This window comes from Mesoplodon mirus, assembly GCF_964341445.2.
Source record: "Mesoplodon mirus genome assembly, chromosome: 4".
Lineage (NCBI taxonomy): Eukaryota > Metazoa > Chordata > Mammalia > Artiodactyla > Ziphiidae > Mesoplodon > Mesoplodon mirus.
This window is the reverse complement of record NC_138979.1, coordinates 66,043,219-66,070,341: the sequence shown is the minus strand read 5'-3', so window position 1 is coordinate 66,070,341 and position 27,123 is coordinate 66,043,219. Positions and strand designations below refer to the sequence as shown.

The 27,123-nt window shown below is 34.0% G+C and overlaps 1 protein-coding gene across 9 annotated transcripts in view; it reads right to left on the bottom strand.

Moving 5' to 3' along the window:
- SCAPER (S-phase cyclin A associated protein in the ER) overlaps positions 1-27,123 on the bottom strand; it is a 496,989-nt gene that overhangs the window by 291,156 nt on the left and 178,710 nt on the right. For 7 of the 9 annotated variants that reach the window (XM_082617344.1, XM_082617352.1, XM_082617349.1 and 4 more), the window contains 5 exons: positions 26,902-27,040; positions 26,516-26,627; positions 23,151-23,291; positions 8,042-8,197; positions 2,703-2,845 (listed from right to left, as the gene is read on the bottom strand). In XM_082617344.1, coding sequence (XP_082473470.1) covers positions 2,703-2,845; positions 8,042-8,197; positions 23,151-23,291; positions 26,516-26,627; positions 26,902-27,040 — 691 coding nt within the window. The remainder of the gene's footprint in view (positions 1-2,702; positions 2,846-8,041; positions 8,198-23,150; positions 23,292-26,515; positions 26,628-26,901; positions 27,041-27,123) is intronic. The other 2 variants (XM_082617347.1, XM_082617348.1) reach the window with 1 other exon arrangement.

The following is a 27,123-nucleotide window of genomic DNA, read 5'->3' as shown; positions in this document are numbered from 1 at the left end:
ACACAACTTAGATGAAAAGGACAAATTCCTAGAAAAACACAAATTACCAAAGCTGACTCAATAAGAAACAGAAAAATCTCAATAGATTGATAACATGTTAAGAAAAATTTATTTAGTAATTTAAAGTCTTCCCCAAAAGATAACTCCAAGCCCAGATGGCTTCACTAGTATACTGAACATTTAGCAAGGAAAAATAACAATCCTACACAAAGAGTTTCTGTAAATAGTGGAGGAAAAAACACTTCCCATCACATTCTCTGAGGCTAGGATTGCCATGACATGAAAGCCAGACAAAGACATCACAAGAAAATTACACACCAATATCCCTTATGAATATATCCTTAACAAGAATTCAACAACACATAAAAATGATTTTACACTATGACCAAGGGGGAATTAACCCAGGAATGTAAAGTTGGTTTAATATCCAAAAATTAGTTAATGTAATAAACCATATTAATAAAAATTGAAAGCCACATGATCATCTCAGTGAATGTCCCAAAAGAAGCATTTATTTAACCAAATTCAAAGTACATGCATGCTAAAAACTCTCAATAAACTAGAAATAGAAGAGAACTTCTTCAACCTGATAATGAGGATTTATGAGAAACCTACAACTACGTCATACGTAATAGTGAAAGACTGAACGTTTCCCCCCTAAGATCAAGAACAAAATAAGGATATACAATGTCACAACTTCTATTAATGTTATATTGTAGGATCTAGTCAGTGCAATAAGGCAAGAAAAAGAAATTAAAGACATCTGTATTAGAAAGCAAGAAGTAAAACAATCTCCATTTGCAGAGGACATGGGCCTTTATGTAAAATATCCTAAGGAACAACAACAGCAAAAAAGAAAACACTAATAGGAAAAAAGTCATAGGAAATTTGTGCAAGATCATAAAAAATTATAAAATAAAATATATAAAAAATTGATTGTATTTCTACATACTAGCAAAAATACTAAGAAAAATAAAATAAAATAACTCCATTCACTATGGCTTCAAAAAGAGTACTATAGGGGTAAGACAGGAATAAAGACACAGACCTACTAGAGAATGGACTTGAGGATATGGGGAGGGGAAAGGGTAAGCTGTGACAAAGTGAAAGAGCGGCATGGACATATATACACTACCAAACGTGAGGTAGATAGCTAGTGGGAAGCAGCCGCATAGCACAGGGAGATCAGCTCGGTACTTTGTGACCGCCTGGAGGGGTGGGATAGGGAGGGTGGGAGGGAGACGCAAAAGGGAGGGGATATGGAAACATATGTATATGTATAACTGATTAAATTTGTTATAAAGCAAAAAAAATAAAATTAAATTAAATTAAAAAAAAAAAAAAAAGCAATTCCATTCCCATCCAAGAATTTTTCAAAATAGGGATTAGAGACTCTTGAAAGTTTTACCTCCAGATTGAGCGAGAGAGGGAAATAAAATCCATGTACAGATATATTAACATTTTATTACACTCTAAGACTTTTTATCCTATAGAATAAAACATGTTTGGAAGAATGGCAAAAAAAAAAAAAAGAGTACTTAGGAATAAATTTAAGAAAAGAAATGCAAGACCTATTTTCTAAAAACTAAAACATACCCTTGAGAGAAATTAAAGCAGATAGAGACACATACCATATTCATAGATCATATACAATATTGTAAAGATGGCAATTCTTCCCACAATGATTTATAGATTCAAGGCAATTACTATAAAAATGCTTGCAAGCTTTCTTTTTTTTAGAAACTGGCAAGCCTACCCTAAAAAATTATTTGGAAAGCAATTCTGAAAGAGAACAACAACATTAGAGAACCTACATTAATTGATTTCAAAACTTGCTATAAAGCTACAGTAGTTAAAACAGTGTGGTGCTGGAGTAAGAATAGACATGTAGATATCAAAAGAATAGGACAGAATCCAGAAATAAACCCTTACATCTATGATTAATTGACCATGAACAGGCAGCAAGGATAGTCTCTTAAAAGCTAGCCTCTTCAACAAATGGGGCTGTGATAAATGGATATTTATATGCAAATAAATAAATTTATATTTTTGATTCATACCATACATAAAAGGTATCTTAAAAGGAATTAAAACCTAAATGTGTGTCAAACTGAAAAACTATAACATTTTGAAGAATATCTTATGACATAGGGTATAAAAGGATTTCACAAACAAGATCAAAAAGCATAAATCAATTTGGCCAATTAAATGCTTCTTCCTGGGTCTTTGTATCTTAACCAAGTGATTTTAAAATGTAGGGATGGCTGAATGTCATTTAACATAATCAGGGCAGCAACATGTTGACCAGACCATTTCCATCAAAAGACTACTGCCGTGGCTCCTGGGACCTAGTCTCTGATGCTTGACCATGTCCCAGCCTGGTCATCTAACCACCTATCACTTTCATTCCCAATATTTTACTTAAAATTTACTTTGCTTAAGTTAGCCAGAATCAAATTCTATTTCTTACAACTGAAAATATCTTGAAATATCAAGTTTCCCATCCAACAGAAATGTTCAAAAGTTTTCCATTTTGAGTAGGATGTCTTAATTCCTGGAAATCAAAATTCAGTATAACATTTCTGTATATGTAACACTTTCTAAAAATTCCACATGACAGCAAATAGCTTTAAGACTTGATTTGAATATGCACTCACTGCAAATGTTCATCAGGATCAAAATCAAGATAGCAAATGAAGTACCTAGCTCTTTCCCGGGCAGCATCTTCCCGGGCTTTTTCCTTTTCTTGCCTCTGTTGCTCAATTCGGGCTTCTTGTTCTTTCCTCTTCATTAACAATTCTTCTACACGGGCCTGCCGTTCTGCTTCTAGAGCTCTCTTACGTTCCTAACGTCAGAAATATTTTAAAAGATGTTAGAATTATGTGTAAGATGAAAATGATTAAAGGTGACATAGCTTTGACATATACTTATATATTCAAGCCAAATAGATCCCTGGCTTGTCATTAGGTATGCTTCTCAGAAGTTAAATAAAATCAAATACCAATACTATCTGGTTTTCATTTACCAGTGTTACAAATAATTAGAAGAATAAATGCTGGGCTTCCCTGGTGGTGCAGTGGTTAAGAATCCTCCTGCCAATGCAGGTGACATGGGTTCGAGCCCTGGTCCAGGAAGATCCCACATGCCGCGCAGCAACTAACCCCGTGTGCCACAACTACTGAGCCTGCACTCTAGAGCCTGGAGCCACAACTACTGAGCCAGCGTGCTGCAACTATTGACGCCCACACGCCTAGAGCCCATGCTCCGCAACAAGAGAAGCCACCACAATGAGAAGCCCGCACACCACAACAAAGAGTAGCCCCCACTTGCCACAACTAGAGAAAGCCCGCACACAGCAACAAAGACCCAACACAGCCAAAAATAAATAAAATAAAATAAATAAATTTATTAAAAAAAGAATAAATGCTATTTTAGGCAGATACTATCTTATTAGAACCTGATACATATTTTATGGTTAATCGCTTCTAAAGCTTTGTGTTGGAAATGGTTATAGAAATAACAGAACATGATGAAGAAAGCATAATTAACAGATTTTATTTCTGAACTAAGCTTTCATATAGGAATTAAGTGAAGAAAAGCTTGTGGCAGGAAGAAAGAGGCATAATACAGCATAGTGGGTAAGAGAGTGGACACTGTATTAGATTCCCTGATTTTGTTTCCTGATTACATTATTTACCAGCTGGGTGACCCTGGTCTAGTTATATTATACATGTGACTTAGTTTTCTGGAAGACAAATAACAATAGTGCTTATTTCTTAGGATACTGTGAAGAACACATGAGATAATACATGAAAAACACTTACATAGGGGTTAGCATATACTAAATTCTCAATAATTATCATCATCATCATCTTTAATGCAGAAGATAACTTCATTAAAATACTGTGATATACTTCCTGTGTATTTTTGCCTACTAGGAGTACTTAGCTAATTTTCACCATATTACTAGATGTATTGATATATTTCTTTCAATTCATCCCCATCCCCTAGGGAGCTCACACAACATCTCCCTGGTCCCTACTCTTTATGATAAATGGAACACACTACACTGATCTAGGCTCTAGTAACTACTACTTACATAGCCTTGGGCAAGTCATTTTACCTTAAAGAGACTCAGTTTGCTGTGAGATCTAAATTATTAACATAGGTAAGTACTTAGCAAAGTGTTTAGTACATAGTAAAGTGTTCGGTAAATGAGAGCAGAAAAGAAATGCTAAAGCAGTTTCTGTTTAGAGAACACTGGAGAGAGATGCTAATATTCCTAATAGTTAACTAAGTTACTAATAAGCTCACAATGGTAACTTTATATCTACAACAAGCTGTATCTACCCAGGGGAAGAAAACCTTTTTAAAGTAGTAACACAAAAGTGTCCCTATTTCTTTTCTTTCTTTCTTTTTTTTTTTGGGCGGGGGGCCTATGAACTAGAGGGAATGCACTGAATTCAGGAGAGCACATCTGACAGATCGTAGACTGTTGCAGGTGGGCAATTAGATTTTAAATATAGTCTTTACTTTCTAACATACTATTCATGAACTGGTTATAGCTATTTCTCATTACTAAATATAATATGTAGAAACTTTTTTAGTTATATACTCTCTGAAAAACTCAAGAGTAAAAAACAATCAAACCTGGTACAGAAAATTTTCTCCAATAAAAAACATGAACAGGGACTTCCCTGGTGGTCCATTGGCTAAGACTCCACACTCCCAATGCAGGGGGCCTGGGTTCGATCCCTGGCTGGGGAACTATTCCCTCATGCATGCCTCAACTAAGAGTTTACGTGCCGCAACTATGAGTCCACATGCCACAGCTAAGAACTCCACGTGTAGAAACTAAAGATCCCACATGCCGCAACGAAGATCCCATGTGCCACAACTAAGACCTAGTGCAGCCTAAATAAATAAATATTTAAAAACAAAAAACATGAACAAAAGAGTTTTCCCTTAAACTCAAATTTATTTAAAAAATATGCATTATGTCTGAAAACACAACTTTCACACTAAAATGCAAAAGGTTAAAGCATTAAATATAAAGAATTAAACCAGAACTTTTCATTTCATATTTTATAAAACCAAAATCTTGAGGGATATACTTTTAAAAATTATAAGTTGGCCTTATAAATGAAATTTATTAATATTATATACAAACAATTACTTTATGTGTATGTGCAATGTAGCTAAGTTGTATGCATAAATATGATGTCAACTTGCTGACTGTTTTTACGGATATAAGAAATACTCCAACATTGTCCTAATAGAAATAACTGGACTTCAAAAAATATCCAATCTTCTAATTTCTGTTTTTAATAAGTGGAAGAGAAAATTGGTAACTGTATACATAATGAGTAAAATTAGTAAATTCACCTAGTATTTTCCTTTCTATAATTTAAATTTCCTAAAGATAGGAAACTTTGTACCCCACAAAAGCATTTGTACAGGGCAGGAGCTCGATAAATATCTATTAAACGAATGAAGCGTAACTTTATAAAATAATATTCATTATAAATCTATATGCTCACAAATAAAAAGCATAAACCTACAGCAAATGAACTGTAAAGATATCTAACTCTCAACCCTTCTGAAACCTCTCAGACTCCCATGTACTTTGTTTCACAGTCAAGGATGTATTTATGGCAGCCTAAGAAAGGATTTTGCAACCCCGCCCTTTACGCCTACAAATCAGAAGATTAGGGCAAGAGAACAAGGCTGAATATCTAAGAAAACTGGGCTTAAAACTAATCCATCAATAATTTATATAGCAAAAAAGGGAAACTGAGAAGATATGATGGCAGCATTAACTTAGTATTTCACTTACAAAAAACAATAATCACAATTGCCTTTAACAATTTAACATTTATGTGAATGTTTCAAGAGTAAAAGTAAAGCAGATGGAGGGCCTCTGAATTCTTTATTAAGTTAGTAACTTACTATTATTGTATTTACAGAATGTTTGGCATTATCTCCTTGCACATATAGTAATGACTACATATTTTTAAAATTTTTTAATTTTATATATATGTTATATATTACCTATGAATTTTTCTAGTATCAGTTATCTCGATTAAACTTATGTACATACATTTTAAATTTTTCACTGAAAATTAAATCCATAGGAAATTTCTACATTTTTAAAGATAAAAATAAGTCTGAGTAGTCAAAACAAATTTTAAGTGTTAGTGAGTTCAGAAGATTCCTTACTACTTTCAGAAAAAAACTGCTTTCCTTTACGCCTTAATAAATGTTCCAAATTATAAAATAAGAGTCATCATTTTTAAGCAGAAGATAACTGTTATATTTCAAATCTTCAAATCTGCAAAATAAATGCAGAAAAAGTAACTAAAGATGTCTATTCAAAAATATACAATAATACTCATATATTTCCCCCCAAATCCAGTTAAGAAGTTACCTCTTCCACAGAACTTTCCCTGACATTCCCCTCCCACCAAGAGAGCTAATTATTCCCTTCTCTGTGATACCACTGTAACCTATACAGTACAGGTTTCTATTACACTTTCACACTGTGTTGTATTATTTGCCATAAAGGCAAAGATCATATCTCATTTATTTCTGAATTATTAATGCCTAATGGTTGCTCAAAAGTAACACACAATTTTCAAAATAATTATGATTTTTTAACATCTTTATTGGAGTATAAAAAATAATTATTTTTATAAAATGGTTTGATGCAGAAAAAGAAAGAACAATAACGCTGAAGGGATGGCTCAAATTAAAAATTCAAATATCCTATTTCATTTACTCATCTAAGAATGTTAGTTAATGGGTAATTAACTTTTAAATGATAAAAATGAAATTTTTTACTGCTCCTTTGAGAGGAAAAGCTAAAGTTTCTCTAAAAGTAGTATCCTGTATTTTTAAACATAAGTTAGCTTGGCACTCAGATTAAAATGAGACCTTGAACTCAAATCAAATAGAGATTGGGGTGAATATGGGACTGCTTGCTAGTGTACAAAAAGAGCATAAAGTAACCAATAAACTTGAAAACTGTAATGATATTTTAATTTCCTAAAATTACCAGTGACATGAAGAAGCATGAAACATTAATAACATCCCTAGCTTTTAACGTAACAACAAAGCTCTTCATGGTCAGGTCCCTAACTATACATGCATTACTCACTCATCTCCTGCATAGAATGCCTACTTCGCACCATTTACGACTGTCTCAGTTTTCAAAACTTAGTTGAGGCATCGCCTCCTCCAGGAAGCTTTTCCTGACGTTCTCACGTCTTTGCCACTCTCAATTTGAGTAACAGGTTCTCCTTTGTGCTTCCAAAAACGCCTTTACTCTTACACTAATCCTAATGGGTTACGATTTGTTTACATATATGTCTTCCCATTGAGATCAAGGTTATATCTTTTTCATGTCCTTGAGCAAAGCACAGCACACAGATTATAGTAGTAATTCAATAAGTGATGACTGAATGAATAAACAAATAAATATTAGTCATAATAGATAAAGTATGTCTGAATCCATATTTGATCTTGAGGAAGATTTAAATAGTTTAAAACCATCACTAAAGTTTATGTGTTAAGTCTTCTTCCCATCCTGAAAATGGTAGCTAACTTAGGGTATGCTACAGAGGTTAAAGTACCTGATGACACTGCCCAATATATGACAGGTGCTCCTTGTCATAAGCATAAGGATTTCCCAGTTCTTTAAGGCTATATACATTGGTTCAAAGACAATCCATTTGTAAGGGAAGAAAGGAACATATTCTTGCCCAACCCAATTAGAAAAGAATAGATAATAATCTGTCCAGAGCAATTTAGTCCTTCATCTGGTTGAGACTACAGATTCAAATTGACAAAAACAGATAACCCAATCTGAAGGAGTACACACTGCCTGGAAAATCAGACTTCCTGTTTCCAAACGGTGCTACACTAAACCATGCATCCTTGGGAACACAGACTTGGTCTTACTCCTTTTTTCTATCCTCAGCACCTGGCTCAGAGCCTAGGAAATGGCTGCTGCTCAATAAATGCTTGCAGAATAAAATTCTACCTGAACAGCTTCATCACGTGCTTGCTTTTCTTCCTGTCTTCGCTGACGCTCTTCCTGTAACTCATTAAGCCTCTGCTCATATTCCTTCAATTTTGATAAAACATCATGGCGTTTGTTCTGGGCTTCGAGGGTATTTATAAAGGCAATTTCGTTTACCTGCAATAAAAAAAATGGAGAAAGTGAGTTTCAAATCAGGTTAATTCTAAGGCACATCACAAAAATAAGAAACTTAACAGTCTTTATATAATAATACAAACCAGTTTTAAGGCATAGACCAAAAAATGAATGACTTATAGTCTTTTCTTTCAATACTTATCCCCAAAATGGATAATAATCCAGTGTACATAACAAACCCATAGGCTGCAGTAAGAAGTGATTTAGAGAAGTGGTCCCCAACCTTTTTGGCACCAAGGACTAGTTTCGTGGAAGACAGTTTTTCCACGGACGGGGGTGGTGCGAGGATGGTTCAGGCATTAATGTGAGTGATGGTACAGGCGGTAATGCAAGCGCTGTTCAGGTGGTAACGGAAGTGATGTGAAGCAGCAGATGAAGCCGCTTGGTTGGCCGCCACTCACCTCCTACTGTATGGCCTGGTTCCTAACAGACCACAGGACCGCTAATGGTCCGCGGCCTGGGGGTTGGGGACCCCTGATTTAGAGTAAAGGTCTGCCATTGAAATATTTTTTATTGAAGTATAGTTGATTTACAATGTTATGTTAGTTTCGGTGTACAGCAAAGTGATTCAGTTATACATATACATATGTTCTTTTCCATTATAGTTTATTACAGGATATTGAATATAATTCCTTGTGCCATACAATATGACCTTGTTGCTTATCCATTCTATATATAATATCAATAGTTCGCATCTGCTAGTCCCAAATTCCCAATCCAACCCTCCCCCTTGGTGACCACAAGTCTGTTCTCTATGTCTGTGAGTCTGTTTCTGTTTCATAGATAAGTTCATTTGTGTCATAGCTTAGATTCTACAAATAATGATATCATATGGTATTTGTCATCTCTTTCTTACTTCACTTAATGTGATAATCTCTAGGTCCATCCACGTAGATGCAAATGGCATTATTTCATTCTTTTTATGGCTGAGTAATATTCCATTGTATATGTTTACATCTTCTTTATCCATTAATCTGTCAATGGACATTTAGGTTGTTTCCATGTCTTGGATACTGTAAATAGTGCTGCTATGAACATAGGGGTGCATGTATCTTTTTCAATTAGAGTTCTATCCAGATATATGTCCAGGAGTGGAACTGCTGTATCATATGGCAACTCTATTTTTAGTTTTTTGAGGAACCTCCATATTGTTCCCCATAGTGGCTGTACATGGTCACCAATTTTGTAGGAGGGTTTCCTTTCTTCCACCCCCTCTCCAGCATTTGTTATTTGTAGACTTTTTAATGATGGCCATTATGACCAGTGTAGGATGGTACCTCATTGTAGTTTTGACTTGAATTTCTCTAATAATTAGTGATGGTGAGCATCTTTTCATGTGCCTGTTAACCATTTATATTGTCTTCTTTGGAGAAATGTCTATTTAGGCCTCCACTGAAATGTTTTTAAGAGACAAATTAAGATTTTTATAGAAACCATTTTATAAAGTTACTTAATATCATTGTGATTTGACATTATACAAGTTACATTTAGTTTTAATAGGTTTGTACATTATTCTAATGAGTTTGAGATGACAAAACTTAAAGTAAACAAACAAATCATTTTTCTTCAACATACACCAAATAAGTGACAATTAGGTACAAGGTATTAAACTATATACCTCATCCTCAACTTCACATATATTGAGTCTAAACAGTCAAGTTTTGCTAGAGAGTACAGTTTTTTTTAATAGATCTTTATTGGAGCATAATTGCTTCACAATACTGTGTTAGTTTCTGTTGCACGACGAAGTGAATCAGCCATACGCATACACATGTCCCCATATCCCCTTCCTCTTGAGCCTCCATCCCATCCTCCCTATCCCACCCCCCCTAGATCATCACAAAACACCGAGCCGATCTCCCTGTGCTATGCTGCTGCTTCCCACCAGCCAACTGTTTTACATTCAGTAGTGTATATATGTTGATGCTACTCTCACTTTGCCCTCCCACCCTATGTCCTCAAGTCCATTCTCTATATCTACCTCTTTATTCCTGCCCTGCAACTAGGTTCATCAGTACCTTTTTTTTTTTCAGATTCCATATATATGTGTTAGCATACAGTATTTGTTTTTCTCTTTCTGACTGACTTCACTCTGTATCACAGACTCTAGGTCCATCCACCTCACTACAAATAACTCAATTTCATTTTTTTATGGCTGAGTAATATTCATTGTATATATGTGTCACGTCTTCTTTATCCATTCATCTGTCGATGGACATTTAGGTTGGTTCCATGTCCTGACTATTGTAAATAGTACTGCAATTAACACTGTGGTACATGACTCTTTTTGAATTATGGTTTTCTCAGGGTATATGATCAGTAGTGGAACTGCTGGGTCATATGGTAGTTCTATTTTTAGTTTTTTAAGACACCTCCATACCATTTTCCATAGTGGTTATATCAATTTACACTCCCACCAACATAATTAATGAAATAGAAACAAAGAAAACATTAGCAAAGATCAATAAAACTAAAAGCTGGTTCTTTGAGAAGATAAACAAAATTGATAAACCCTTAGCCAGACTCATCAAGAAAAAAAGGGAGAGGACTCAAATCAATAAAATTAGAAATGAAAAAGGAGAAATCACAACTGACACCGCAGAAATACAAAGGATTATAAGATACTACTACAAACAACTATAGGCCAATAAAATGGACAGTCATGAAGAAATGGACAAATTCGTGGAAAGGTAAAGTTTTCCAAGACTGAACCAGGAAGAATTAAAAAATATAAACAGACCCATCACAAGTAATGAAATTGAAGCCATAATTAAAAATCTTCCAAGAAACAAAAGTCCAGGACCAGATGGCTTCACAGGAGAATTCTATCAAACATTTAGAGAAGAGCTAACACCCATCCTTCTCAAACTCTTCCAAAATATTGCAGAGGGAGAAACACTCCCAAATTCATTCTATGAAGCCACCATCACCCTGATACCAAAACCAGAAAAAGATATCACAAAAAAATAAAATTACAGACCAATATCACTGATGAACATAGATGCAAGATCCTCAACAAAATACTAGCAAACAGAATCCAACAGCACATTAAAAGAATCATACACCATGATCAAGTGGGATTTATCCCTGGGATGCAAGGATTCTTCAATATATGCAAATCAATCAATGTGATATACCAGATTAACAAATTAAGGAATAAAAACCATATGATCATCTCAATAGATGCAGAAGAAGCTTTTGACAAAATTCAACACCCATTTATGATAAAAACTCTCCAGAAAATGGGCATAGAGAGAACCTACCTCAACATAATAAAGGCCGTTTATGACAAAACCACAGCAAGCATCATACTCAATGGTGAAAAACTGAAATCATTTCCAATAAAATCAGGAACAAGACAAGGATGTCCACTCTCACCACTCTTATTCATCATAGTTTTGGAAGTCCTAGCCACAGCAATCAGAGAAGAAAAGAAATAAAAGGAATACAAATTGGAAAAGAAGAAGTAAAACTGTTACTGTTTGCCAATGACATGACACTGTAAATAGAAAATCCTAAAGATGCCACCAGAAACTACTAGAACTAATCAATGAATTTGATGAGGCTGCAGGAAACAAAATTAATGCACAGAAATCTCTGGCATTCCTATACAGCGACAATGAAAAATCAGAAAGAGCAATTAAGGAAACACTCCCATTTACCATTGCAACAAAAAGAATAAAATACCCAGGAATAAACGTGCCTGAGGAGGCGAAAGACTTGTACTCATAAAACTATAAAACACTGATGAAAGGAATCACAGAAGACATAAACAGATGGAGGAATATACGATGTTCTTGGACTGGAAGAATCAATATTGTGAAAATGAATGTACTACCTAAGGTAATTTACAGATTCAGTGCAATCCCTATCAAACTACCAATGGCATTCTTCACAGAATTAGAACAAAATATTTTACAATTCATATGGAAACGTGGAAGACACCGAATAGCCAAAGCAAGCTTGAGAAAGAAAAATGGAGTTGGAGGAATCAGGCTCCCCGACTTCAAACTATACCACAAAGCTACAGTAATCAAGGAAGTATGGTTCTGGCACAAAAACAGAAATACAGATCAATGGTAAAGGAGAGTAAAGTTTTTATGAGTAAAGTACAGCTAATGATAAAAATATGGAAAATGTCTGTTGGGGTCAAATTTCTCATTCTTGAAAGCCAGAAGGAAGGCATGCCACAGTGAAAAAGGTAGAGTGAAATAGGGAAGTAAACAAACACTGGAGCTTACTCTCTCTGAAAGAAGTATAGACGCCAGGAATCCATGTTGGATGAAATAAAACCTATCACTAGATATGTTACAAAGTGAAACAAGAAAGTTTGAATACAGTTCTAGCAAAGATTTCCCAAACTCCATCCCATGTAACTACTTTCGTAAGTAAATTAACAATATAATCATTTCTGAAGGCATACTGAAAGTATAAGACAAACAGGTATGCTCAAGGAAAATTAATCATAATGTATCAAGGGTCACATGTTAAACATAATCAAGAAGGAAGAAAAAGAAATGGGACCTAATGCTCCAGACAAAATAAATAAAATAAAATTCAGAGGGAAGAATGTGCAAAAGCAGCATAAAAAATCCAATCTGTGATGTTGGTCAAATGTTACAAAATTTTAGTTATGCTAGTTGAATATGTTTGGAGATGTAATGTACAGCATGGTGATAATAGTTAATAGTACTGTACTATATACTTGAAACTTGCTAAGAAGATAGATCTGAAATCTTCTTAGCATGTGCGCGCGCACACACACACTTAGTAACTAAGTAGAGGTAACAGATATTTTAATTAGTTGGATTGTAGTGATCATCCCACAATGTATATGTATATCAAAATATCAAGTTGTACACCTTAATATATACAATTTTGATATGTCAATGATATCTCAATCAAACTGTAAGTAAATAAAAAAATAAAAAAATAAGACATTTCCTGGAAATTAACTGGAAGAAAACATAACCAAAGAAACAGCAGAATATCTCCTAGGCAAACTTTGTAATGTAAAAGAAGTCAACACGAACCTGAATTTAAAGGTGCCAAAAAGATGATAAAATGACATGATAAAATAAAGGAAGACTAGAGAGTTAAGGAAACTTAGGACAAAAGTAACACAATCACAGAATTAATTAAATTAGAAAAAGCATGAAACAGAGCAAAGATGGTAAAAAATCAAATCACTAACAGAGGAAAGGCTTGTTATAATCATAGTTAATATGGACTTTAAAATGAAAATTTATGTGTAAGTAATAACTTTTGAACATGGAGAACAAGTTAAGATGACCTAATGTAAGAATAATATCTGTAAAGTTAAGAAAGACAAAATATTCCAATATATAATACAGAAAATTTTCCCTGAAAAAAGGAAATACTGAAAATTGAGAAAGCCCACTTTATTTCATGAAGAATTTATTCAGAAGATCAACACCGAGAATACCCTTATTAAATCACAAAACATTAAGGAACAAGCACAAATTTTTTAAGCTTCCAGGCAGTAAATGCAACTCATCTATGAGAAAGAGGGAGAAAAAATTTGTCTGGCCTCAGGCTTCTCCACAGAATTAGTTAATGCTAGAAAAACATGGAATAATGCCTACAAAACGTTGAAGGAAAGATATTCTGAACCACGAATCTGATCTCTAGCCAAGATGTACTCTGAAATGCCACAGGCCTTTGATAGCTAAGAACTCAAGGAATAGAGCACAATAACCTCTTCCTGAAAAAATCACTTGTTAAGTTGAGAGAAGCAGGAGCGAAGATGAAAAAGGCACAGGAGAAAACTTTTGGGGATGATGAATATGCTTATTATCTTGATTGTGGTAATGATTTCATGAATGTGTATACATTAAAATTTATCAGTCTGAAAAAAAAATCACTTGTTAATAAAATCCAGCCAACCAGGTCAAAACAAAGAACTCATGAATGGAGGATTAGGCAAGCTATGCATCCATTCATACATAGTAGGAAAACTGAACTGTGGAATTTATAGTTTCAGAGCAAAATGTAAATGTTATAAACCTTAACAATGTAAAAATAATGAAACTGAAAATTCTTGGGAGGAGATCTTGTGATAAAGAAACATTTATTACAAATTCAATAAGTCCCTCAATTTTACTTCCACGTCACTTCCTTATCTTAAAATGCAACTAAAATAGAAATGAATACTTCTTATTAAGAAGTACCATGGATAGTATAATTCTTTTTATTATTAATTAATTAATTAATTAATTAATTTTTTTTTTGGCTGTGTTGGGTCTTCATTTCTGTGTGAGGGCTTTCTCTAGTTGCGGCAAGTGGGAGCCACTCTTCATCGCGGTGTGCGGGCCTTTCACTGTTGCGGCCTCTCTTGTTGTGGAGCACAGGCTCCAGACCCACAGGCTCAGCAGTTGTGGCTCACGGGCCTAGCTGCTCCGCGGCATGTGGGATCTTCCCAGAACAGGGCTCGAACCCGTGTCCCCTGCATTGGCAGGCAGACTCTCAACCACTGCGCCACCAGGGAAGCCTGATAGTATAATTCTATTTTATAAAGTTATCTATTCATTCAATCTAAACATTATTGTAAAGAGATTTCTGGAAGAGTATTTATAATGTAAATGGTAGCTATTTCCGAGGGTGGGATTTTGAGTTTTCTTTGCTACATATTGCTCGAATTCTTTAAAATGAGAATAAACCATTTTTATAACAATATGGCCACTATTCTACATATAAAACAGAACTAAAGAAAGCTAGAGTAATGCATTTATACAAAGACTTAAAGACAAGAGAAAGTCCCTGAAGGTTTTTAAGTTGGGAGGTAATACAATAATGCCCTTAAGAAAGATTAATTTGAAGGGAGTAGGGACAAAAGGCAAGAATAACAACTGCAAATATTGATAAATGATCACAAGCTTTCCAAGTCTAGATTAATGGGAGACTAGTGATACCATTCATCTGAAATATGAATTTCAGGAAAGGCAAATGATTTGGGATATAGGGATGGTAAGCTGATGAGTTTCACTGGATACAATCATCAAGCAATAGGTAATTGAGTCTAGAGCTTCACTGAGAGGGTGGGGTTAAAATGCAGACCTAGGAGTCACTACAGAGAGGATATATGAAGCAATGAGAATGATTGTGATATTCAAGGAAAGGAATAAGTGAAGTGGACTGAAGGCAGTAACATTAAGCAGCAAAAGAAAAAGGGAAGATAGTAAAGCATTGGTTAGGAAAGCAGAAGGAAAACCAAGGTAGCACAGAAGAAAGTATTCCAGAAAAAAATACATAACAGTGTTGATAATGAACAGATCCAGAAAAGGCTTTTAAACATAGTGATAACAGAGTAACATTCTGAAAGGAAAGTACAGTATAGCACAGAGGAAAAATGGTGTCATAAGGAATTCAAGAAGACAGGAGTGATGAGGTAGTGGAAATGAGCACAGACAGCTCTTTCTAGGCATCTAGTGATTTCCAAAAGAAAAGAATAGGTAATCTATAGAACAGGTGGAAGTAGTCAGTCTAGAGGAAGAAAGCAAAGGAGCAGGCACAAGAAGATAACTGATGAAGCAAATTTTAAAAGCAGGCAAGAGGACACAGCACAAGGAAAAGGCTACTGCCATAAATAAGGAAAAAGATGTCTTTTCCTCAAAAAACCCCCCAAAACCCTGTAATTATGAGTAGACACGTTGCATCTGAAAAACTATCAATGAGACCATTAAGAAACTGAAAATAAAAGCCATTTTTATACTATTAAATAAATGATAAAATCGGGTGCTAAATATCTCTGCCTGTAATAATAATCACTATCAACTAAATAGTAGATGACTTATTTTCAATCATCTGTGTATCCAAAAAAGAACTAAGACATTTGAAATGACTGTTAATTTATGCCAAGAACTCACAAAAAAGTATATATGGAAAAAATTATATCTTACACAGGACTGAAATAAATATATTTGGTATGTCTCAAGGACATATTCTTAAGTTCTAGTGGAACTTAAGTATATTTTAAATCACTGGATTATTAGAACTTCTGGATTAGTAATAAAACAATAGAAATGCATTAGGGACTTAAGGAAAAGTTAGGAAGTGGAACACAAATAGGATGTGGCATTCTATGAAATTCTAATATTTTACAGAGTATTTACAGCATACCAAGGACGGCATTAACTGCTTCACAATATGCACAACCTAATGTAATCCTTTCAGCAATTCTTTGAGATGTAGGTAAGATTATTCCTATTTTACAGATCAACAAATAGGCTGAGAGGCTAAAATAACACCCAAGACCATTCAGGTACTACATGGTAGAGTCAGGACCTGAATCCAAATTTATCTAACTCCAGAGACTTCAGTCCTCACTATAATGATGAAAAATTACTTCTGAAGAAGGAGCAACTGTTTGATATATGTGGAACCAAATTTCCTGATCATAAAAATCACCTGGGGGGCTTATAAAAAAATAAAGCTCCTCAGGGGCCACTCTAGCATTACTGAAAAAACCCTGCAAAGCTTGGAAAACTCTCTTTTTAACAACTCATATTACTGTTATAATCAGGCAAGACTGGGAAATATTGGCATGTGATAAATCCAAAGGTAGGAGGAGGTTTTGTCTCATAGATTAAAATGTCTGGGGATGAAAGTAATTGGCAATGTTTCACACAAACTTTTAAGATATTTATGTAATTATACTAAGAACAATTCACTCATAAAATATTTAAATGAATGAGAGAACAAGAAAAACCTAGATTGTCTATTTTTATTTTCTTTGTAGATATAATACATTTCAAAAGAGGGTTTCAGAGATTATCTAAGAGAAAGCAATGAAAATTAAGAGAACCAATAGGGCAGCAGTTGGTAGCAGGGTTTTAAAGCAGAATTTCATATTAGCAAAAATCTTAGTACAGACTCTTAACTCAGTGAACCTGACTAAGAATTTTTAAAACTGCAAATGGTAGCTGATATCTTTATGTAAAAACAACCAGCAGTCAACCACTTATCTTGATGGAGATTATTTAAACTATAGCTTGGGTTAATATGTTTATAGGAGCCACTTTGGTTTAATGAGATTATAATGAAAGTAAATATATTAGGCAATTAGACAGATCAAAATTCATACAAATCATATAAAAAAAAGAACACAAAATGAAAATACTAAACCAATAATAAGAACAGTGGTAAAAGCATAGGCTTTGGAACCACAAACATCAGGATTTTAATTCTGGCTATATGACCATCAACAATCTGCCTTCAGACTGCTCCTCTAAAATATAAAAATAATACATAGTTCAGAATTTCCACTTCCAGCTATGATGGAGTGATAGGGTCCAGATGCACCCTCCCACCTTAAACTAAAAAATTAGACAAATATATAAAATATATGAAATTCAATTAATGTAACACAGCAAATATCAAAAGAACAAAGGACAAAACCACATTATTCTTGCAATAGATGGAGAAAAAGGATTTGACAAAATCTAATACTCCTTCATGATAAAAACACTCAACAAACTAGGAGTAAAAAGGAACTTCCTCAATCTTTGAAGTGTATCTATGAAAACCCCATACCTAACATCATACTTGATGATGAAAGACTAAATGCCCCCCACTCCAAAGATCAGGAACAAGACAAGGATGTCCGCTCTTACCACTTCTATTCAGTATTGTATTGCAGATTGTATCCTGAGCAATAAGCAACAACAATAACAACAAAAATCAAAGCCATACAGATTTGGTAAAGAAGAAGTAAAACTATCTCTAGTTGCAGATGGTATGATCTTGAATATAGAAAATCTTAAGGAATCCACTAAAAAGCTATTACAATTAATGAGCAAGTTCAAGCAAGGTTGCAGGAGTTAAGATAAATATATAAAAATCAATTGTATTTCTATACACTAGAAATAAACAATCTGAAAATGAAATTAAGAAAACAATTCCATTTACACTCACCTCCAAAAGAGTACAATCAATACTTAGGAATTAATTTAAATAAGAAGGTGAAAGGCTTGTGTGCTGAAAATTAGAAAACACTCCATAAAGAAATTAAGGAAGATTTAATTAACTGGAAAGATATCCTGTGTTCATGGATTGGAAGATCTAATATTAAGATGGCAATACTCCCCAAAGCACTGTAAAAATTCAATGCAATCCTAACAAAACTCCAATGGACTTTTTTATGGAAATGGAAAGCTTATCCTCATCCTAACTGCAAGTTACCCCAAAGAGCTAAGACAACATTGAAAAAGAATGAAATTGGAGGAGTATAGTTCCTGATTTCAAAGCTTACTAAAGTGCTACAGTAATCAAAACAGTGTGATACCAGCATAAGGATAGACGTATAGACCAGTGGAATAGAACTGAGAGAAGAGAAATAAACCTGTACACCTATGGCTAATTGATTTCCAGCAAGTGTGCCAAGACCATTCACTGGGGAAAGAATAGTGTCTTCAAGAAGCAGTGCTTGGACAAATGATATCCACCTGCAAAAGAATAAAGGCAGACCCCCTTACCTCATTCTGTATATAAAAATTAATTCAAAATGTATCTATGACCTAAATATAAAAGCTAAAACCATAAAACTCTTAGAAGAAAACATGGAGGTAAATCTTCATGATTTTGAATTTGGCAATAATTTCTTAGCACAAAAAGTACAAAAAAAAAAAACAAAAGATAGATAAATTGGACTTCATCAACATTAAAAACTTTTGTGCAAAGAACATTATCAACAAAGTGAAAAGATAACCTACACAGTGTGAGAAAATATCTGCAAATTATGTATCTGATAAAGGACTAGTATTGAGAATATACAAAGAACTCTTACAGCTGAACAACAAAAAGACAAACAGCCCAATTAAAAAAAATGAGCAATGGACTCTGAATAGACTTTTTTCTAAGGAAGATATACAAATAGCCAATAAGCACATAAATAGATGCTCAATATTGTTAGTCATTAAGGAAATGGACAGATTCCTAGAAAGACACAAATTACACAAGAGAAAGAGATAATATGAATAGCCCTATGTATATAAAAAAATGGAATTTTTAGCAAAAAAACTCAACCACAAAGAAAACCCCAGGCCCAGACAGCTTCATTGGTAAATTCCACAAAAAAGTTTAAGGAGGAAATGGTACCAGTTCCACATAAACTACTTTAGAAAACTGAAGAGGATGGAACCCTTCCCAAGTCACTTTAGGAGGCCAGCATATTCTGTTACCAAAAGCAGACAAAGACATTATAAGAAAAGAAAAAAAAAGATCAAAATCCCTCACAAACATTGATGCAAAAATTCTTAAAATTTTAGCAAATGAAGCACACCAAAATATAAAACTGATATTATTTCATGACCATGTGAGGTTTATCCCAGAATTGCACAGTTACTTTGGCATCTGACAATCAAATACTGAAATCCACCATTTTAAGATCTTAAAAAAACACATAATATCATTTCAATAAATGCAGAAAAAGCAGGTAACCAAATTCAAAGTCCATGGTAAAAATTTTAGTAACTAAGAATAGAAAGGAAGTTCCTCAATCTGATAAAGAACATCTATGAAAGATCTACAGCTAATATCACACTTAATGGTGAAAGACTGAGCGCTTTCTTCCTAAAATTAGGAGCAAGGCAATGATATTGGTTCTCATCACTAATCAACATTGTGCTAGTACTGGTTAATGCAATAAAGGGAGATTAAAAAATGAAAAACATACAGGAAAAAAAGAAATAAAACTAGAACTAGTAGGTTTAGCAGGGTTGTAGGATATAAGGTAACACACTAAAATCAAATGTGTTTCTATAAGTTAGCAGCAAACAATTAGAAACAAATTTAAAACAAGATACTATTGACAACAGCATTAAAAATATGAACTGCAGATAAATTTCATAAAATATATACAAACCAAAATAAATGGAGATATATGCCATCAGATATATGGTTCAGAATACTCAATATCATTAGGATGATACGTCTCCCCCAGATTAATCTATATATTCAATGCAATTCTAATCAAAATACAGGCAGGACTCTTTTGGGGGGGAGGAGTAGAAATTCACAAGCTGATCCTATAAATTACATGGAAATGCAAAGAATCTAAAAGAGCAAAAATAGTTTTAGAAGAAAATAAAACTTAAGGATTTATACTTCTTGATTTCATGACTTATTATAAAGGTACAATAATGAAGATAAAGTGTTATTTATAAAGATAAATGTAACAGAATAGAAAATCAGAAATAGACACACACATATATAGCCAATTGCTTTTCAACAAGGGTCTAAGGCAATTTATTATACAAAAGATAGTCTCTTTAACAACTGATACTGAAACATTATATAACCATATGAAAAAAATGAACCTCAGCCCTACCTCACACCATATAAAAAACTTAACTTAAAATGGAACATAGACCTCATCATAAAATTTAAAATTTCTAGAGAAAACTTAAGAGAAAATTTTAGTGACCTTAAGTTCATGTAAAGATTTTTTAAATAGGGAACAGAAAAACATAAAGTATATAAAAAAAAAGTCAATATATGGGACCTCTCCAATTTTTAAAACTTCAAAAGACACTTTTAAGAAAATGAAAAGGCAATCTGCAGACCGAGAGAAAATATTTGCAAAACATAGATATTAATATCTAAAATATACAAAGTCCTCTAAGAAATCCTGCTATTTGCCACAACATGGATGAAACTGGAGGGTATTATGCTAAGTGAAATAAGCCAGAGACAGAAAGATAAATACTGCATTGTATCACTTATATTTGGAATATAAAAGAAAAAGTGAAACTCATCAAAACAGATTTTTCTTTCTGTAGTTGATTTCTAGTTTCATACCATTGTGGTTGGAAAAAATGCTTGACATAATTTCTATCCTCTTAAATTTGTTGAGACTTGTTTTGTGGTCTAGTATGTGATCTATCCTGGAGAACATTCCATGTACATGGGAAAAGAATGTTTATTTTGCTGTTTTTGAATATAATGTCCTATAGATATCTATTAAGTCCAACTAGTCTATTGCATCATTTAAGACCATCATTGCCTTACTGATTTTCTGTCCAGATATGGAACCAACTGAAATGCCCATCAGCAGATGAATGGATAAAATAGATGTGATATATATATACAATGGACTATTACTCAACCATAAAAAAGAACAAAATTCTGCCATTTGCAGCAACATGGATGGATCTAGAGAACGTTATGCTTAGTGAAGTAAGTCAGACAGAGAAAGACAAAAACTGTATATCACTTATAATTGGAATCTAAAAAATAATACAAGTGAATATATATGCAAAACAGAAACAGACTCAGAGATATAGAAAACAAACAAACCAGTAGTAACCAAAGGGAAGAGGGGAGAAGGGAGGGGCAAATTCGGGGTACAGAATTAAGACATACAAACTACTATGTATAAAAGAGATAAGCAATAAGGATATATTGCTATTACATGGAAGTACAGCTATTATCATGTAATAACTTTTAATGGAGTATAATCTGTAAAAATACTGAATCACTATGCTGTACACCTGAAACTAACACAATATTATAAATCAACTATACTTCAATTCAAAACACGCAAAGAAAGAGTGAACAGAAAAGTAGTTGCCACAGGCCGGGGGGAGGCAGATAGAAACAGGGAGAGATTGGTAAAAGGGGACAAACTTTTAATTATAAGATGAATGAAACCTAAGCATCTAATGTATAACATGGTAACTAAAGTCGATAACACTGTATTGTATTGATATAACTGAAATACGCTAAGAGGGTAGAACTTAAATGTTCACACACACACACGCACACACACACACACACAAAAGATAAATATGTGAGGTGATGGATATGTTAATTAACTGGATGAGGAAAATCCTTTCACAATGTATATGTATATCAAATCACCATGTAAATATCTATTTTATTTGTCAATTATATCTCAAAAAAGCTGAAAAAGAGAACTGTTTGACTAATAACCAAACAACCTAACTTTAAAAAATGAACAAAGATATTTGAACAAACACTGTACCAAATAAGAGCTACAGATAGGAAGTACACACATGAAAAGATGTTCAAAAAGCAAATTAAAACCATCAGACACTATACATAAAGACTAATATGGAATGGTTAGAATTATAGTATGTAACCATGTCAAGTGTTGGTGAGAATGTGGCTAACTAGAACTCTCATCCACTGTTGGTAAGAGTATATAAAGTGTTTCTTTAAAAGTTAAACCTATCATAAGACTCTGCCAATCTCAGGTATTTACCAGAGAAAATGAAAGCACACATCTGCACAAAGACTTGTATATGAATTTACACAGCAGCTATATCTATAACAGCCAAAAACTGGAATGAAAACAAATGTCCATCAACAAGTGACTGGATTAACAAACTATGGTATTTCTACACAATGGTATACTTCTCAGCAATGAAAAGGAAATGATACACAACAGCATGGATAAAATTCAAAACAACTATGCTGAATGAAAGATGCCAGAAGAAAGAGTACATACTCTATGATTCCATTCATATAAAATTCTGGAAAATGCTAACATCCATAGTGACAAAAAGCAGATCAGCAATTGCGTGGTAACAGAGTTGGAGGAAGGAATGAATTACAAAGAGGTATAAAGAAACTTTTGAGGGTGATGGAATTGTTTATTATTTTCATTGTACTGATGGTTTCAGGAATATATATGTCAAAACTTAACAAATTGATGCTTCACATATGTGTTATTTATTGTCTGTGAATTATACTTCATTAAACCTGTAAAAAGTAATACATATCTCATAGGATTATTGGTAAGAATAAGATATTGCACATAATAAGTAACAAGTGAGCATGTAAAAATACTGTTATTCTGGCACAGGATAAACATTTGATAAACATTAGCTTCTCGTGTAACAACGGAAAAAGTTCTCAAGTAACTAATTCAACGTTCAAAGCACCTAAGTTATACCTTAGCTTCTTCCTCTTGTGCTTTTTTAACAATTGCTTGTAACTGCACCTCTCGTTTAAATTCAGCATGAAGTAATTTCTCTTCCATCATCCTACGTCGTTGGTCTAGTAACTCTTCTTTCCACTTCCGGACATCTTTCTCCTATATGCAATGAATTATCACATCATTAATTTCAGCATACACAGTCACTTGGCAAGAAGTGCAAACAGATAAACAGCTTAGGAATTATAAAGTCAAGAACGTGGAAAGACCTAAAGGATCATGACTAATGATTATGAACACAGCCTATGGAGCCAGACTGATGAGTTCATAATCTACCATGGTCACTTGCTCGATATATAAACTGGGCAAGTTTTTTAGCCTATGTCTCAGTTTCCTTATCTATAAAGAGAATAGTAGTACCTAACTCATAGGTTTTCAAGAGTGAGTGAATATATGTAAACTCTTAGAATAGTACATTAGACATTAGTCAAGAGAAATATTTGCTGTTATTATTATACTGTGCTATGAGCACACTTAAAAATGAAAATAGTGTATATGTCTTATCCTTATAAACATTAATGGCTCTATAACCCAAATTCAAGACAGATAATTTTATCCTAGAAATTGAAAAAAAGGTGAGAAGTCTGAAAAATAAATATTTGCATAAGAAACATTCTCTGAAGGAACAGAGTTTTGACTGTAGAAGGATAATTACGTTAGCTCCCTTTACTTCCTTAAAACAATATCAAATAGGAGAAGTAAAAGACTTGTCCTGTGCTCCAAGAAATCAGAACCTGCACCAATAAGAATAAATTATAGAAAAATCAATGTTGGCTCAACATGAATGGGAAGAAAACTAACATTTCAGTTGAATTTTAGCTAAATAATAATGTATTTAACCACCTAAAAAAGTATGATGCAGAAACAGTACTGGATTAGGAGCTAGGAACAGGTCCTTAAAGCTCTAGCTCTGCAAATTATTGGTCATGTGATATTGGTAACTAGCTCTGCAAATTATTGGTCATGTGACATTGGAAACAGCCCTTAGCCTCTCCTAGATTCAGTTTTCACATCTATAAAATGGGGTTCAGGGGGACTTCCCTTGTGGTGCAGTGGCTAAGAATCTGCCTGCCAATGCATGAGACATGGGTTCGATTCCTGGTCTGGGAAAATCCCACATGCCGCGGAGCAACTAAGCCCGTGCACCACAACTACTGAGCCTGTGCTCTAGAGCCCAAGAGCCACAACTACTGAGCCCGCACGCCACAACTACTGAAGCCCACATGCCTGGAGCCTGTGCTCCACAACAAGAGAAGACATCGCAGTGGGAAGCCCGCGCACTGCAACGAAGACCCAAGGCAGCCAAAAATAAATAAATAAAATAATTTTTTTTTAAATGGGGTTCAGGATCTGTTCAACTCTGTGTGCCTCACAGAAGAATTGTGGTGATCAGATGAGACCATATATGTATAGAATACTGTTGAAACAGTAACTCATTATATAAATTGAAGGTGGGATTTATCATTTAAATTAATTGAAGGGATACCTACATTGATGGGAGAATTAAACCAGAGAACCTCTAACGTCTTGTACAATTTCAAGAATTTACTATTTTGTTTGCATGAGTATCTGGAGATTATATTACATAGTGAGAAAATAAAGTATATAATTTTATTTGTATTAAAAACACACTAAGAAGGGAAATTATAATTGTGTTAGAACATTTTTCTAAAGCTTAAAATGAAATAATATATTAACTCTTATAGAACCCCATGACATGGAGACTGTTTTTCATATTTGATCTATTCAATCTAAATGATTAAAATCTTGATTAAAATAATTAAATTCTTGAGATTCAGGTGAAGAGAAAAATTACAGATTTTCTTCCTTTCCCAGCCAACTTTTCTACTGTACTAAGGAGAATCTTATGACACCTCATTTTTACATTCAAATTATTTGGTCCAATTATTTTTCCCAATTTTAAAACAAACACAAGTAATGCAAATATTTTTAACCTAGGCATATTAGTCCTCCTTTCTAGGACCAGAAGGTAACAAAGGAGTTCACCTATACTATAATGGTTACCTATCTTCTGTCATGCTGTGTTAGGTATACAGACTCCAAGATGGAGTCTGTTAGTACACAGACTCCAAGATGGCTCCAAATGATCCCAGCCACCTGGTAATCAGACCTTTGCTTGTGTATTTCCCTCCAACACTGTATCAGGATCATGACCAATACAATTCAGCAAAAGTGATGGTATATCACTTCCGAGATTAGGTTATAAAAGACAGTGCAGCTTCCATTTTGGCAGCTCACTTGTTCACTCTCTCTCTTTCTCGTCTTCTCTCAGATTACTCTGTGGGAAAAGTAGCAGCCATGTTGTAAGAACATCAGGCTATGGAAAGACCCACATGGCAAGATACTGAGGTCCATAGCCAACTGCTAAAGAGGAATCCAGGCCTGCCAATAACCATATGAGAGTTTGGAAGTGGATCCTTTCGCTCCAAATGACTGCTGCCCCAGACAACAGCTTGACTGCAACCTCAGGAGAGACTCTGAACAAAGAAATAACAACACAAGCCACTCCTGGTGGTTTCCATGCCCAAGAAACTGTGAGCAGTTGTTTTAAGTGAAAATGTGTGTTGTTTTAAGCTGCTAAGTCTTGAGGTCCTTTGTTATACAGCACACATAACTAATACAATACTCATGTCTGCTATGTGTAACTAACAATAAGAACGACCATATACTGAGCAACAGCCACCCGAGCAACATGCTATTGTTTTACTTACTTGCCACTTTCATCATCACAACTGGTTAACAATGATAATTGTCATTTTATGGATAAAGAAATTAAAAGGCAGTATTGTTAAGTAATTTGCCCAGGGCATCATATCCTATTATGTGGTTCAAACCAGGATTTCACCTGATTGGCCATCTCCAGAGCCCATGTTCTTTCCACTACACTGACCGGAAGTTACACTGCTCTAAATACTCCAAGAATCTCTTCCATAAATCTAATTAGTGCCCCACTTATTCAAATCTGATCATCTCAAGCTCAAAACTGTCCTACCAATTCATTGAACACTTTGCACAAGACTCCCCAAGGAAACCCCCACTGAAAATGGCAAAAGACAAAGCGCAGCTTTAATAATCCATGCGAACTCAGCAAAACATCAATCTACCAGCTTTTTTAGGAATGACAAATTCTGTTTTCTTTCTTTAACAGGTAGCTTTCTGTAACTCAGTAGATAGAAATGCTTTTGTTTCCTAGTAAATTTATTTTTATTGTTCTTTTAGCTTCTCTCAAACTAGAAGAAGTCAAGTTGAAAATAAGCCCATCAATTTAAGGCAATCATACTTCCCTAAAAATTAAAACTCACCCTTTCTAACAATTTCTGAAGCTTTAATGTTTTCTCTTCGCGTAACTTTTCCCTTAGCTGCTGTGCTTTCATTTGTTTTTCTTCATGTTTCTTCTTAGATTCTGCAATTGTTCTATTAATACAAATAAATGGACAAGAGACACAAATGTTTACATGATAAAGTCAATAATATCTTCTTTAGTCTTCAAAGTTCTTAAAATAAATATAAAAAATATACAAAACTAATTTTGGCCTAAAATTTCACAGAAACATTGTCACTTTTCAAAGAATCTGGAAATGTGTTGAATAATGTACCTTAAAATAGTATGTAGTAACTCCATTTAATAGTCAAGAACATCTAGCTCCCTTCCTGTGAAACATTTCAAATTAAATTTCAAAGGCCAGACCTTTTACGAGATGGTGAGGAAAGTTTTTCATGCATGTGAATTCCATGTCCTGGAGGTCTAGCAGGTTCCTCCTCTACAATATCCCCCCAGGATGTATTTTGGCGCCAAGATTCACGAGCTGTTTTCAGAAAAAAGAAAACTGCTATTGTTTAACCACATAATTCTATAAAATGAACATTTGACAACAGACTTTTAAAAGGCATCCCACTCTTATTTATTTTA